Genomic DNA, 17,018 nt, shown 5'->3' with positions numbered 1-17,018 from the left:
GGAAAAATCTGAGCTATTTACTCTAGACTTCAGCTTTCTGCAAAAAGAGCTTAAGAATGAAACAAAGTTTATTTCTAAATCATTTGAGCTAAAACTGGAAAGCCTCTCCCTCACAGCTCTTCTTTCAGCCAAAAAAAAAAAATCCTCATACAATAACTTTCTCCCAAATTCACAGATTATATATAGTTTACTATCCCAGGAGAAATTAAGGCACAAAAACCAAGAGGCATGCCAGCACTGTAGTACAGTAAGCAAGCTAAGATGCAGAGGTAGGAGAAGAATCTCTGTTGCCACCAAGGAAAGCCAATCTTCTAAGGGGATTATCCCTTTCCCCACCAGGTTAGTATTGTTTCTACATCAATCAGTTTTCACCCAAAAGATAACATGGTATAACTTACAAAGAATCTGCATTTTATTTTATTTTTTTTTAAGAATCTGCATTTTAGCACCAAAGAAATGTGATGCTGGATCCTTGTTTTAGCATGTATCAGGTATGTTATCTCTAGTAAACAATTAATTTCCTCATCTGTAAATACCTCTAAAGGCTGTTATGAGAATTACAGAGAACACATGAGGTAGGATATAACCACTGCCTAGCAAACAGTAGGTACTCAGTTGTGGACAATGTTGAAGGGGCACAATCTGTCTCAGTCTTTAATGAAACTCTGGATACTTTTGAAAAACTCAGGACAAATGTTAATCCATCTACCCTAAATCTTTTCTTTACCTCTTTTATCTATGTAAGGTATCAATAGCTCAACTACACAGTCTTCAAATTCTTCAAAAACACCCAACAATTTCCAGTGATGATTCAATGGGTCAAATAAACATCCTTAAAGTCTTCAGGTGTACTTTTGTTTTTTAAAGATTTATTTTATTTTTGGCTGTGGTGGATCTTCTGTTACACTCAGGCTCTCTCTAGCAGCAGCAAGCAAGGGCTACTCTTCGTTGCGGTCTGCAGGTCTCTCATTGGGTTGGCTTCTCCTGCTGCGGAGCACAGGCTCTAAAGCGCTGGCTCAGTAGCTGGGGTACACAGGGCTTAGTTGCTCCGAAGCACGTGGGATCTTTCTGGACCAGGGATCACACCAGTGCCCCCTCCACTGCAAGGCAGATTCTCAACCCCTGGACCACCAGGGAAGCCCCCTTCCTGAAGGTGTATTTTAATTCCTATCTCATGATGCTCTAGGCCTCTCAAATCCGTAGTGCTCAACTCTAGAGGATGCTGCGATACCACGCTTCTTTAGAAACATGGAGGGCGCATTCTGACTGCTGTGCTACCCACATTTAGTTCTCTCTGTGCTACAAATGCTAAGCATCCTGCAGTGCATGAACTGTCCCAACTAAAACACCAACAATGCTCCAGATGAGAAACCTGATTCCCATAATAACCTTAACTATTCTTCAAAGGCTCCTGATCATACCTTTGTCCAAAGGGACTGACAAAGCATTCAATCTTTTATTAAAGTCTCACACTTTTAAGTTGCGATGTTTAATACGGTAACTACTAGCCACATATGGTAAATGAACATTTGAAATGTGGCTAGTATGAACTGAGATGTGCTATAAAATGAAAAATATACAACAGATTTTAAATTCTTGGCATGAAAATGTAAAATTTCATTAATAATTTTTGTATTAATTTTGAAATAGCATTTTGGTGGGAGTGTCTAATAAAATATATTATTAAAATTAATTCCACTTTTCCTTAATGTAGTCACCATAAAATTTAAAATTACATCTGGCTTGCATTCCATTCCTATTGAATACTCCTAGGAGCCTAAACCAGTTCCTATCAGCTCACTGGTGTTCACAGAAATCCATTCTTTGTTATCAGGCATCCTGGGAAGAGAATTAATGAGAAATTAAGGCAAAATGCCTAATGATTACACAGCTTCATGCAATTCACTTTTCAAGCTACCTCTTCTATGCTTCAGTATGTGTATATTTACTTCAGCACTTAAAGCCAGTTACTGCCTAACTCTGAATACTCAACACTTCAGTATCATTCTTAAAGCTCACTGACGTAAAAGAGGGGTTTTAAGGTCTTTAATAGTAAAAAAAGATAGATTGAGGAATAAAGATTATACTAAAATGTTACTGTAGAAATGAGGTGGTATGTATTTGAGTGTTCACTCAATTTCTTTTGCGTCAGTTATATATATATTTTACATTTTTAAAAATAAATATTGGGTCTCAGATTTAAGTCTCTTATTAGGACGAGTGTTAAAAAAAAATAACAAAGATGAGTGTTTCATCCTAGGACACTTTTGAGGGCCAAGGGTCGTTATGGAGAGCTATGGGATCAACTACAACTTCTACTTAAATGTATGTATTTTAGTTTCGTTACATCCAAAAGAATAATAAGTTTACACTTACACTGACCTTATGTGTCTGACTCTATACATTTCCCCAACATCTCTACGATATATATTTCTTATCCCTATTTTACTGAGGAAGAAAGAAGATTAAGGAACTTCAGCAAGGTCACCCAGCTCATACTGTAAGTGGTGGGAGCAAGAATCTGGAGGCAGGCAATCTGGCCCCTAATCTATGCTTCTAACTAGTTCATTACACTGCCTCTCAAAAGCAGTCTCATTAGAACATCAGCTCCAAGAAGGGGAGACTTTGCTTAGTTCACTGCTGTGTCTTGCGACTCTTAGAAAGGAGTGCAGGCGAGGAAAGAATATGACAAAGATGGTGATGGTTCATAGGGAAATGAACCAAAGCTGTCTACTTCCCTGAGTCCCAAAGCATGAGAGAAAGTACTTACTCAGAAAAGCCTTTCCACTTCAGTAGATATTCCACTTGTCCCTTAACCACACGCCTGTCTAGCACCTTCTCCACAACGTACTCCTCCTCATCTTCTGAAGAAGAACTGTCAGCTGTCCGCTTGGTTTTCTTTCCCATGTCTCACGCTGATTCACCTGAAGGACTAAGGCCACCGAGTTCCTGCAAATGGGAAGGACAAAAATGGTCAGAATTCATGCAAGCAGTTAAAATGTTCAGTCTCTCAATGGGATGCAGCAGGTATAACACAAAGCTGCCATGTACCTTTCTGTTGGGTCTTGAAATATTCTACAGATGAGTCCTAAGAATGTAACCAAAAATGGGCAGGTCCCCACTTTCTTAATTACAACTTCCTCTTCGGCTCACAAGATCAAAATTATTAGATGGGCACAATTATCTAACTCTAATTTCAGAGTCTATAAAACAAGTAGGGTGGTATTTTACTCCTGGTACCTCTACGACTGTCTACAAGTCATAAACTGGAAGAGAAACATGGAAAATCTTCCATTTAAATAAGATTTTCTATAAAAATGAGAAAAAAAAGAAAAGCCACCAAAATCTAACTCTCCTCTGCTCTGACCATCCTGAACAGTCTCTTAACAGGACAAAAAAGGCCTGCTCGGGCATGTTTCACCACATTTTCAGTGACTCGGTACATTTCCCTTCAACAAACTGAGCTTGTCCCTTCAGAGCACCCATCAGCTCACAGAAGCAAGGCTGACACCTCAAATATATTAAGCCTCATCTTTCATTTGGGGATCGGAGGGAGGCATGGAGGAGAAAAATATTTTTTAGTCCTAAAAATCAAAACTAGTCATTGGGCTGTTCGGTAATTCTTAAGGCTCAACTAATCCAAATATTAAGGAGGTACCTCTCCTCTTAACTGGAGCTGACTTTAGGCCAAATGAAGAGGAGGAGGAAAACAAGGTCTGGTCCCAGACTCACAGCAACATGAAGCCTCCAAACACAGAAGAACCATTCATAGGCCCAAGGAAAGCTGAAGCAAGGCAACACAAATGGAAATTGAGTTAAGCTCAGAAACATGCACAACCAGGGGGTACGCAGCAGAGACTCTAGTGTTTTAAACTCCCTCCTTGTTGTCACCACAATCATTTTTAAGAATTCTTCCTTAACCATGTTAAATGGTGCCTAGAGTCTGGATTATAGAGTAGCAGGGATTGTTTTCTTAGCTGAACTCCATTTTATTTTGCTGTAAACCTTAAAGCTTTTTTTTTTCCCAGCATTCTAAAAACATTTTCTTTCTGATCAGATGACCACCCCAGGAACAGGAAAGGTCACTACTAATCTCAGAATTTTGTCTTTGAGTACCATAAAAAGTTGCATTAATCAATTTACTTCAAACTAGCAAAATTTAGGGAATTATTCCAAGAATATATAGTTGTAAATCATACCTCTAGAACTTACTAGCAATAGGTCTGCCCACCCAAAAAACTGTCTGTATGTTTTTATCAAAATACTTCATTTGGATGAGGGAGTGGGAGTGTGGGGAACGTAAGGTAAGGCGTTTCAAAATAATTTTTCCACGAATTCAGACGGGAGTCCTTTAGCTTCAAGGAAAAAAAATCTGATTTATTTAAAATAAAAGCAGCCTCCAACCTCACCAGAGACAGGAAATGTCCTATTCCAGGGAGAATACCCCACCCCACCCCCACTCACCTTGGAATTTCCGGGAGCTGAGCAGTTTAGGTCAGAGCGCCAGGGTTAAAACCAGCCCCGGGTTAGATGCATGCAGTTAAGCATTGTGACTATGGCCTCCCCTGCCTCACGAGGAAAAACAAGGATTTACATATGTGTTCTTCAGTTTCAGGGAGGAAAGAGGACAATCTCCCTTTATACCTTCATGCAGAAGAGGAGCCCCAAAGGCAGAAGATGAATGGGGGATCCCTCCTTTACCTACCGGATCGCCCCAGTTCTTTCTTTCCCTCTGGGCTAACAGGAGGGGCCTCCCCTCCCAGGTCTGGGGCTTGGCGGGCTGGCAGCTCCCCCGCCCCCACCCAGCTGCCTAGGCGCCACTGCGCAGCTGTCCCAGTCCGTTGCCATGGCAACTGGCAGCCTTACTAGACTAAGGGGGGGGAGAGAAGCAAACGGAAAAGTTAAAAGGCTTAACTTTCCTTTTCAGAGAAGGCTGGGTGGAGAAGTTGGAAGGTACCTCCCTTGGCCTCAAGTCTAAGGCATTCAGAGCTCCAGGGAATTGGCTCTTGGGTTTTTAAATCCAGAACTTGTGCTTATTTCTCTAAGAGCACTGGGAATTTAATCAATAGCATTTTAAGATCTAACAGGATTATCGCTCAACTGGAAGCGGGGGCGGGGAAAGGCTAGATCCTTCTACAACAAGATCAGGACAAACTACCGACCCCCTAATCCAGCCCACCAGGAACACTTTAGGCGAGGCCTTTTCTACCATCTGTCACTGAACAGTTAATTAAAATTGGGAGGCGGGGGAGGTGCAGGGAGTAACAGGAAAGGGAGAAGAGAAGTATTTCAAAGATACTATACAACTTTCCTTCTCGGGGGAGTACTAGATTCAGAAACAGAATCGAGAGACTTGAAGCACTACCAAAGACTCTTTCAACTGAAATTATAGATAGAAAACAATTTAATTCTCCAGTAGTTTTAAAAAAGGGAAGGAACAGTCCACTCACAACCATTACTGTTAATTGAAAACCACTTCTCATTAGTTGTTTTTGTAATATTATAAAACAAATTTTAAAATAATTATCCACTTGGAACATTAATTATACAATATAATAATTAAAACCTCATGTATTAAAAATTCCTAATACTTGAGAAAAGGAGGACTGAGATAAAGAAAAGAGACTTAAGAGACTTGCAGTCCTGTGAATGTTCCTTTCTGCCGGCCTTAAAGAACATTTTAGAGAGCTCCACAACTCTGCTCTCTTCTTTACAGATATGAGTCTTTTAGAGACAAAGGCTGCTGCCACAAGAGAGTATGAATAAGGGACAATCAAAAGCCAAGAACCTGACTGAGGGAAAAAAAAAAAAAAAAGAATGGTGATTATTCTGCCTATCAAACAGAAGAAACTGTAGGGAATGAGAGCACAATGGGCAGTTTTCAACTACGAGAATTTCTTCAACTTTATTAATAGACTCATCAGGAAATCTGAGTAAAATCTGCCTTTCTCAACTCTTCGTAACTTTTAAAAACTTTTTGTAGTTAAGGGATATGAAAATGATGCCAAAGGAATTAGATCAGAGTTGTGATTCTGTGATTAACTTGCCATGTGTGATCCTGAGTAAATAAATTTTAGGTCTAACCTCAGAATCACTAAAGGGGGCCAAATAAATCCCCACTGCCTACCTCCAAGGGAAAGGGTGAGTTTATGTTGAAACCAGAGGCTGTAAAGTCCCCCAAGAGAAGCTTTTATAAAATATTACAGGGCCTAATACAACAGCAGCAGGAAATACGTGACCTTCCAAATTCCTAAGCCATTAAGCCATATTACATGCAGTAACTCCTGCAGTTCCACATGTTAGAGAGCAAGAAAGGGGGAACCTTGTCTTTGTTAACCTGCTGCTAGTAAACCAATAAACTTTCAGAGAAAAGGCAGGTAACCTTTTCTCTCAAGGGCAAAATTCTTACTCCTTAAAACTCAGGAAAACATTGGAGACTGCAGAATGAAAAAATAGGTTCTGTGAAGGGATAAGGGACAGGAAAGAATGACAGCAATACTAAGATTTTAGTGAAACCTTTCAGGGAAAACAAGGGAATCCAACGAGGAAAGGGACAAAAACATTCTGGTGTTCCATCTTTCTCCTTAAAACATCATGAATTAAAGAACCAGATCAATTCCCTCTGTCCCACTCTTAAGAACTGGCTAAAAGGCACATGGCTAAGATCCTTTTCTCTTTGGGAAATGGGTTTTGCAACAGCTGACAAATCAAATTGGGCCTGATGCCAGGAGTCAGAGTCCAACCATAATATTCTGTAAAGAATGGCATGCAATTGTCTTGTAAATCTCCTGGACAGTCACAGATCAGAAGCTGGCAAGGATGACGACATAGTTCTGATGGAATGTGTCTTATCTTAACCTTGAAGTTACAGATCTGCTCAGGAGCAGCAGTAAGAAATGAGAAATGCACTCAGACATCGGAGGGGACATAATTCTCTTTTAGACAGTGCGACCCAGTGTATTAGGGTCAAATGAAACACAAAGCCAGACGGACAATTTAAGGGCTAGAGCCTGGACCAGATAAAGCATCTAGACTGGTGGTTCACGCTGAGCTTGGGAGGAGGGAGTGTTCCAGCGTGAGAAATGAGACATGGCTGGCAGGATGATGGAGAGATTAAGGTAGAATCCCAATACCGTGCCGGAGGAAGAGAGGCCGAGCCTCTTGAGCACAACCTTATTATCCTTATGGAAATCTCCATGGGAAGCGGTGAGCTTCTCAAGTCCCATCTTTCAGACATAACAGATCTCAGCCTTTTCTTGAACACACACAGGAACTCTCTGGTAAAGGCATCAACAACTACTGACAGAATCCAGCAATTTAACTGCCCATCAGATCACGAGAGAGAGCAGGCCCCACCTACCCTTCATATCAATGACACAAGGCAAATTCACCTTGCAGGCAGGCCCCTGTGTGCTGGGGGAAAACACCTAAGCCAGGGAATCTGGTGAGAATTCAGCCTTGGACAAACATCAAAGACCTTTGCGGTCAGGCAGTCAGAACGCACATTCCAAGTCGATGACAGGAAACTTCTTTAACAGATGAAATCTTCCAGAAAAAAAAAAAAAAAAAGAGAAAACGGGAAGAGGTGAGGAGGTGAAGCAGAGCGGGACCCAAAATCCCACACATTGTAAGGGTAAAAGAAGATTTCAAAAAAAGTAAAAACTGCCAGTCCCCAGAAATTAGAGAGGGCATCACAGAAAGCTGGGGCAACGCAGAACAACAGATGTCATGATTAACTGTTTGCATTAACAGATCAATACTGGAAGCAGAGAACCACTCACATGAGATCGTTGGTTTGTGTACTCTGCCCAATCCCTCCATTCACTACTTTTCAATGTCAGTTGTCCTGATGGCTTTTGCATTTTCACGACTGACAAGCAAAAGCATATATATACACACACACGTATGTGTGTATACATATATGTATACACAGTGTATATGTATATATATTTATATGTGTGTGTGTGTATATGTATATATATAAAAACTAGGACTTCCCTGGTGGTGCAGTGGGTAAGAATCCACCTGCTAATGTAGGGGACACAGGTTGGATCCCTGGTCCAGGAAGATTCCACAGGCCGCAGAGCAACTACGCCCACGCACCACAGCACTGAGCCCACACTTTAAAGCCCAGAAGCCACAAGTAACAACTACTGAGCCTGTACACCTAGAGTCTGTGCTCCTCCACATGAGAAACCACTGCAATGAGAAGGCCACGCACCACGAAGAAGGGAAGCCCCTACTGACCACAACCAGAGAAAGCCCGTGTGCAGCAGTGAAGACCCAGGGCAGCCAACACACACACACACATACACATATATAATAATTCTAAGTCTTTCTCTAAGCTTTCTTTGTATTGTTTAAAAAGTAACAAAAGCAATTGCTAAGTTGCCTCACTGAACTACCTGCTGAACTATCCGGCAGTGGTAGTCAAACCAAGTGTCAAAATGCATTAATCAATGAGCTCTTTTATACAATTTTAATATAAATTTTATAAGCACACTAGGAACGCAAATCTTCTATTAAAAAAGTCATTCTAAAGAGCAGAAAAGGGCGAGGGCATATGCAAAGGTCCCTCTCACATGTATTAATTAAATATGCCACTGATGGGCAACTTCTGTTGGTCCAGGCTTGAGAAACTCCCAAGTCTCCCCTAAGGCCCTTGGGGAAAGCTGTTGGCTTATGTGAAGATTAAACTGTCAGCTACAGCGTTGTCTTCAAGGCGTCCTCTTTATAGCCTATGGTAGCAAATAAAACAGATGAAAAGAAACCAAATTTACAGAACCATTTTAATCTGGTCTGTATTCTTTGCTCTTTATAGATCTAGAAGTACCAATGGTTTTAGGTTTGCCACACATACAGCATAAAACTAAAATACCCTCTATAAAGATGTTTTCTTCCACTAGATTTATGATTTCCAAAGTATTAGCCATGTGGCATCTTAACAAAAACACAGCATAGAGATGCACATTACAGCTGTCCTGGCTGTCTCAGGTTTTGTTAAATGGGCTGATAACTATCACTTCACCTCCACCAAAAGCCCATGAGCACCCAATTCAAGAGGAGTTAAAAGCTTTTTAAATGTCTATTTAAGAGACTGGATTAGGAAAGAGTTGAGGAGGAAGATTAACTGTGGTCGTTAACACCCCTATCATTAACAAGCCACATCTAGGCAACACAAACTTTATTAATAGAGAGGAGTGTGGAGAGAGGAAATGCTTCTCTCTTGACCAGCAGAGTTCCAGTTCTCCATCCTTTAAAAATCAGGCCAAGGCGCTGCTTCCACCAGTCACAGAATTATTCTGAGGCAAAGTATCCTATTTGCTGATTATCTAACCCTCCTGCACCAGCAAGCAAGGGAGTAGAGTCTTTTCTTCTTTTAGATTAAAACATACATTATAAATAGAGATAAAGGCTACCCTATACATTTCATTGTATTGTCCTCTAAGCTCTGACCCCATTAAAAAATATAAATGAATGTGTACTACAGCAGTTCTCAGAACAACTCAGTTTTATGTTTGGTTCATTGGTATATTTAGCAGTAACACACACATTCTTGATATCTCATTACCAGATCACAATCCCACAAAATAATCTTACATGGGATTTTTTTTTCCTATATTCAAATCTACTGTGTTTCATCTCTCAAGTGTCTGCTTTCTCTAAATTTAGTTAGGGCACACCTAAAGCCATCATGGGCAAGAGGTTAGCTATTCAATTGTTTCTCGATTCAAGAGAAAGTAGAATTTGGTATGACTAAGGGGAAATGTCTTCCAGATGGTGCCTCTGAACACCTCTATCCTTGGAATGTACTGAATTTCTCAAAGCACCATAGTTTCTGGCGAGTGTTAATCTCACACCCACTCCTCTCTATTAATTAAATATGATGAAGCATGAACTAGTAGAGCTTGTCACCTTTCATGAGGAACCTGGCAATTTCTCCATAAATTTTAAGAAAAATGGATAAGAGTACCATTTGAGTAGATGACTGCAAACCTCAGATTTTTACATACCACTTTGGCAAATCATGTTCACAAAATATGGAGGGGTTAAAAGAGAACTGAAGTGCCCATCCCCAATTAAATTACAGTCATAAAGCATTTCTCAAATAGTCATAAACTTAAGATTCACACTTATCTAGCTTGTACAAATTTTAGTTATCAGCAGCTTAAGAGTTACAATGGCTTCTTCAGGTCATTTCAACATATCCTCTATTTGAAGCCTGGAGAAAGAAATGGCAACCCACTCCAGTACTCTTGCCTGGAAAATCCCATGGACTGAGAAGCCTGGTAGGCTACAGTCCGTGGGGTCGCAAAGAGTCGGACACGACTGAGCGACTTCAAATCACTTCACTTCACTTCTATTTGAAGGAAGAGCTTCTACCATGCCTAACAATTTACATTCTACCACAGTCTTAGTTTAGCAAAGACATTCAAGAGTCATAAAAATTAATTTGCATAACCATAAACTAAAATCTCTAATGCAACTATTGAGATGGTATTAGACTTTAAATCAGTATGCTAAAATCTGATTAACACATCCTGACAAAAAGTTTTTACATAATTGGAATAAGAAAGATATCTCAGACTGTAAAACTTCCAGGAGTAAAAGAGAGCATTCCTTCAACATATGGCATAGTTTTGTGCTCTGCCATTACCTTGGTGTATTAGCAACATGAATTATATTGAAGTCACAGCCTACAATTTAGATAAATAAAATCAACCCAGTATTGAACTTTTTCCCATCTCATACTTGGCAGCTCCTTGGCCATCTATTAAGATCCTGACCAATTTCTCTCTGTGGCAATTTAAAAGCTGTAAAAAAATACATAATGGGTGATGACAGGAGAAACAAACCCACACCAGAAATTATTGAACCTTGTACATCTTTGCAAGTGTCTCTATTGACATATAAGTGTGAGTTACTACGCTACAATATCATAAAAGTGTGCTCTACACTTTAGATATATTGATAGTTAAATGCAAAGAAAGGCCACCATCAGATAAATGGCTTAAGGGATGGCCAATCTCAGACCACCCAGCTCTTCCACTGAGCATTCTGACACATTGCTTAAGCCAAATAAGATGTTTCTTTTTGTCCAGCTTCCAACCATCATCCCAACTCAGAGCCTATGCCAAAAGGATGATATAGTAATACTGACCCTTGCTCTAAAATTGTCTGGTTGGTTATATATTTATTGAGAGCCAATAAGTGTCAAATGTTGCATGAACACTGAGTTTAAGCCCGTCTTCAACTTATGAACTAAGCTGAAGTATCACCAAGTCTCCCGCTGGTTCAGTCAGCAATGGCTAGCACCATCCCAAAGGCTGTTGTAAAAAAAAAAAGCTACTAAAAGGGCAACTAGTTAACAGTCGCAGTATCAGAACTAGGAATAAGATAGGAGTCCAATCCCAACTAGATCACTGAAAAGTTGAACTAGACAGGTCACTTAACCTAAGGTGTTAGCACTTTGCCCTGCTTATCTCACAGGTCTGCTGTGGGGGAATAAAAAAATTAGAAAACACTTTTAAACACATAAACCAGAGGTTAAATGTCCAATAGTATATGAAGTTAAAAATACACTTCTGTCTTCTGGAAGAGTTTGTGTAGAACTGATGTTATTTCTTCCACAGAAGTTGGGAAAATTCACCTGTGAAGCCATTTGGACCAAGTTTTTCTCTGTGGGAAGGCTTTTAACTACAAATTCCATTTCCTTAATAAACATAGGGATAGTAAGGTTAATTTCTTCTGAAGTGGGCTTTGGTAATCTTTCAAGGAAGCCATTCATTTTATCCTAGACATTAAATGCACTGGCATAATTGTTCATAATTCTCCCTTATAACTCTTAGTGTCTACAGGATTAGTAGTGATATCCCTTCTCTTATTCCTGATGTTAGTAATTTGTGTCTTTTTTCCACTGATCAAACTTGCTCACTACATTATCTTCTCCCAAAAAAAAACTTTCAGTTTCATTGATGTTTTTTTCACTACTGGTTGTTTTATACTTCATCAACTAGTCACTGCTTTCACTTTCACTATTTCTTCTGCTCACTGTGGGCTTTTTTAAAATTGAATGAATTTGTCATGTAATATTCTAAGTTTAAGGTATACAGCATGTGTATCTTTGATACTTATATATTGTAATATGGTAGACAGTGTAGTGATATTTATCACATTATATAATTACAGTACAGTATTATCCATATTCATGATACCATGCATTAGGTCTCTTTTATTTTTAAAAATAATTTTATTTTTGGCTGCACTGGGTCTTCACTGCTGTGCGGGGGCTTTCTCGAGTTTTGGCGAGCAGGGGCTGCTCTTCACTGCGGTGCACGAGCTTCTTTTTGCAGAGCACAGGCTTCAGGTACACTTGCTTCAGTAGGTGCAGCTTGCAGGCTCTAGAGCATGGGCTCAGAGGTTGTGGTGCATCATGTGGAACCTTCCCAGACCAGAGATCGAATTCACGTCCCCTGCATTGGCAGGCAGATTCTCATCCACTGTGTCACCAGGAAGTCCTGCATTAGGTCTTCAGAGTTGATTTACTACTTATTACAACTTTGTACCCTTAAACATCATCACTCTTATCCCTTTTTCTGGGTTAAGATAGAAAGACTCTAGATCTTTCCACCTTTAAAAAAAAACTTTTATTTGTATTGGGGTATAGCAGATTAACAATGTTGTGATAGTTTCAGGTAAACAGCTAAGGGACTCAGCCCTTCATCTACATGTGTCCCTTCTCCCCTCAAACCCCCTCCCACCTAGGCCGCCAGGTAACATCTACCAGCACTCCCTGTGGTATATGGTAGGACCTTGTGTATCCATTTTAAACATAGCAGTGTGTCCATGTCGATCTCAAACTTTCTTTTTAATTAAAGCATTTGATATTATAAATTTTCCTCTAAGCACTGCCTTGGCTATATCCCACACATTTTGTTATATCATCATTTTTATTCAGTTCAAAATATTTTCCAATTTTGTGTGTGTCTTTGATCCATGGGTTACTCAGAAGTATATTGTTTAGTTTCAATTATTTGGGGTGTTTTCCAGGTGTCTTATAGTCACTGATTTCTAATTCCATTACAGCCAGAAAACACTTTGTATAATCAAATCCGTTTGAGATTTATGACAGATGGTCTGACTTGTTAAATATTGCTATGCACTTGAAAAAAAATGTATATTCTGCTACTGTTGGGTGGAATATCCTATAAGTGTCTATGTATCAGGCTCATTGACAGTGCTGTCCACCTCTTTACTGCTTTGCTACCTGTTCTATTAATGGGCTTCTCAGGTGGCACAGTGGTAAAGAATCTGCCTGCCAATGCAGGTGACTCTGTTTGATCCCTGGGTTGGGAAGACCCCCTGGAGTAAGAAATGGCAACCCATTCCAGTATTCTTGCCTGGAAAAAGCCATGGGCAGAGAAGCCTAGCAGGCTAAGTCCATGGGGTTGCAGAGCCAGACATGACTGACCCCAGAGCACACATTATTTCAGTTGTTTTTTTTTTAACTAAAAGGTGCTGAAGTTGCCAATACAATCGCAAGACTGTATTTAGTTCTATTGTTTTCTTTCTTGTATTTTGATGCTTATTATTAGTTGTGTAAATTTTAGAATTATTGTATCCTCTTGATGAATTGATCCCTTCATCATCTACATTAGTGTTAACTCTTTGCCCTACTTACCTCATGTCTGTTATGGAAAAAGGACAAGAAAACACTTTGGAAAGTACACAGGAAACAGGATAAAATGTTTGATAACAGAAGTAGTTAAAATTAACTTTAATCAATTTTCTGAACTATCTGTAAGTTTTATCTATCCTTGTCTCCAACTACACGTATGAGGCTTGCCTATGTTTATCAGATTACTAGATATAATTTATTGTTGTGAAATACTGAACAAATTAGCAGTATATTACCCTCCACAACTCCCTGTGAGGTAAGTGAGTCTTACTGATTTAGGGATGCGAAACAAGGCACATGGAGTTCAAGGATGTGCCTCAGAAACCAAAGATAGATTTCCCAGCCTGTTGGGTTGACCTCTTTGTAGAGGGCATTTTATTCCGACATAATTATGCCCGTTGGCTCAGATATGAACTTGTTTTATTCTAAGAATTGTAGATTACAATCAGAGAAACACTTCAATTCAATTTGGTTCCTCCACTCCATGGAAGAAATAAATAATGAGTGTGTTATAAAACTTGATCTTGAAGCAGTCCTTTCAATGACACCATCTCAATCCCATGCTTTCTGGTGTGCTTCCTAGCAGTGAAACATGATGGAACAGGCACTCCGTAAGTCTGAAGAGTAAGACTGCACATCGGAATTTCCCTGAAGGTCCAATGGTTAACAGCTTCCACTGCAGGGAACTAAGAGCCAGCATGCCGCACAGCCAAAAGAAAAAAAGACTGCAAGTGAAAAATTTTAAATCTAGGTCCATGACCTAGTTTCAGGTAGAAAAATCTGTCCTTTTTTTTTTTTTCCCTTAAAATTCTGCTTAGTCCCCTCTCTTTAAAAAAAAAAAAATATATCTTAACTGAGGTAAAATTGATTCTAAGTGTTTAAGTTTGATGAACTATTCTTACTGGATAGGAAATCCAGACTACACCAGTCCTCAGCCTCATTAGAATGACTGAAAAGTGGTTCAGCTAGTCTATTACACTCGTTTTCGAAAATCACACACAAGTACAGGTTCGTTATCACGTGTTAATACCCCGAGAAATTGACAACCAGTCAAGAACTCAGTTTTCTGTCCCTCAAGTTCTAGAGAAAACCAGTTGGACTATATTAGCCCCAAATATAAGAACAACTTCTTGATTTGCATTTAAAATTGACTTCAAAAATAAACTCCCAAGACAATGTAGGAGTCACTTCATAAAAAATTTTAGGGCTAGAGAACTATTAGTTATCACCTAGCCAATTCCTTCCGTAAGAAACTAAGGACCAAAGAAGGCAAATGGCTCACTTTGAGTTTCCTGAGCCTTTGCCTACTCTCACCACTTGCTCCTTATTTTAAAAAATAACCTTTTCTTTTTTGAATTAGGTAATATTTATTTGGATAGGGATTAAAGAACCAGGGTACAGTAGTCTGAATGATGCACCCCCCTCAAAGTTGTGACTATTACTTTCTATGGCAAAAGATGTGCTTTAAAGAAGTGAAAGGAGAAATTTATCCCAGATTATGAGGTGAGCCTTAAATGCAATCACACATTTTAAGAGAGGCAGGAGTTCTGAGAGAGACATATAGAGAAAGCAAAGTGAAGACTGAGCAGGGAGTGAGGCGGCAAGAAAAACTGACAACCACCAGAAGCTAGAAAGGCAAGGAAGGGATTCTCCCCTAGGGCCTCCAGAACCGGCTCAACACCTTGATTGCAGACTTCTGGCCTTCAGAATTGTGAAAGAATAAACTCTTGTTTGAAGCCACCAGGTTTGTGGTAATTGCAGCCACAAGAAACTAAGACACAGGGGAAATAAAATTTTAAAAATAATAAACCAAACATTTATAAAACTAATTACTGATGCAAAAAGAACTGTGCTTTAAATGACCCAAAGAATGCCTAAATCCTTTAATCTTTCATTTTAAAGGTAAGTTGAGGCAATCAGAGGATGCAATTTACCTAAAAGGATGGCAGATCTGAGAAGACAAACTCAGAAAGGTCTAATATTTACATAGCTGCTAACAAGAACAGTGCAGGTTTTCCCCCAAACATGCTAGCTGGTAGAGCTCCCGGGCAGACTAAACACAGGCAACAGTTGCCACTGTGGGTGTTCTGCCAACACAAGTGCAAAGTTGTCATCAGAAATGAATATGTGGCTTCGAGTGGCTTACAGAAATCCAACAAATCTGCGTCCTGGACTCTGCACAAGCCAACTCTTTTCAGGATGACCTGGACTCCTTCCCATTAGTACAATGATCAGTTAAAGCCATCCTCTACAAGGAGGGAAGGGAAATCAATTTATGTCAGAGAAAAAAGACAATTGCCCGGAGTCTAAGGTCATCAATAACAATGTGTAAATATCAGCCACACTGAGTCAGTTATAAATGATATCTAGCACTATTAATTTATTGCTTTTAAAGTCAACATCCAGAGCATTTAGGCCCAATTTCATGTTAGGTGAATGGAAATAAAAACAGACCAAGTAAAAGGACAAGAAAAAAACGCTTTACCAGGAGATGTGATATGAGCTATTTCAATAAGATATAAAAATTATGCTATGTGGTTAAATAAATGGTAAAAGCAAAAAATACTAGTCTTCCTCAGAAACCTCTGTATCCTGGATACTGTTCTCTCTTTTCCAGAAATATTGTCAAGGGCTCTGAAAATCACCAGAACTTTCCTAGATAAATAAAAATCCAGTCAATTCAAAGGTATGCTCTATCTTTGTCTTTCCTCAGTTATCATCGTGCTCACCACCTACCTGAGAGAAACTTTCTACCTATTGGATTTCATTTTCCTTTTAGATAACAATCATTTTATGTTTGGATGCAACAGGATATGCCTCTAAGTTCTAAGCACAAGTGTCTGAAATTTTTGTAACATAGACTCAGCATTTTGTATTGTTAACAGAGTGTACAAGTTAACAATCAAACCAAGTTCTCCAAAAGCAAGAAATAAAAGTCTAAACTTAGGATTTTCAATATGACAGTCTCAGATTTCAGTTAAAAACTACTCACCAAAATTTCCCCACCAGAGAGAAATGTTTATCAGACCTATTAACTATGACAGTGTAAGAGGACTTACAATAGAACAAGCAACTTTTATTCACACATCACAGTAAACCAAAAAGTCTAGGTACAATTCCTGAAAATTTTCAAATAAAAATATACTATTAAAAAACATCAAATAAGGGATCACTGATTAATTTGTTTATAGACCAAAGTAGGCAGGGCTGAAGATGAAAGGAATCTACTCAGAGTAACCTAGGGAGGCATGTTTTGGATTACCTGTTCTTCAAGTCAGTATTTCTTTTCCCCCAAAGTATGGGTCTCTAAACAGCTGAAAAATCAGTTCAGCAGAAATCA

The 17,018-nt window shown here is 39.3% G+C and overlaps 1 protein-coding gene across 5 annotated transcripts in view; it reads right to left on the bottom strand.

The window, feature by feature from the left end:
* The window catches only part of CBX5 (chromobox 5), a 34,600-nt gene that overhangs the window by 14,839 nt on the left and 2,743 nt on the right, over positions 1-17,018 (bottom strand). For 2 of the 5 annotated variants that reach the window (XM_005679854.3, XM_005679853.3), the window contains one exon: positions 2,771-2,949. In XM_005679854.3, coding sequence (XP_005679911.1) covers positions 2,771-2,907 — 137 coding nt within the window. In that variant the 5' untranslated portion in view covers positions 2,908-2,949. Of the gene's footprint in view, positions 1-2,770; positions 2,950-4,464; positions 4,673-4,705; positions 4,811-7,391; positions 7,413-17,018 lie in introns of those variants that run through there. The other 3 variants (XM_005679858.3, XM_005679855.3, XM_005679856.3) reach the window with 3 other exon arrangements.

Source organism: Capra hircus, chromosome 5 (assembly GCF_001704415.2).
Source record: "Capra hircus breed San Clemente chromosome 5, ASM170441v1, whole genome shotgun sequence".
In the NCBI taxonomy this organism is placed as follows: domain Eukaryota; kingdom Metazoa; phylum Chordata; class Mammalia; order Artiodactyla; family Bovidae; genus Capra; species Capra hircus.
Note: the sequence above shows the minus strand (reverse complement) of the source record. Positions and strands in the feature narration are given on the sequence as shown.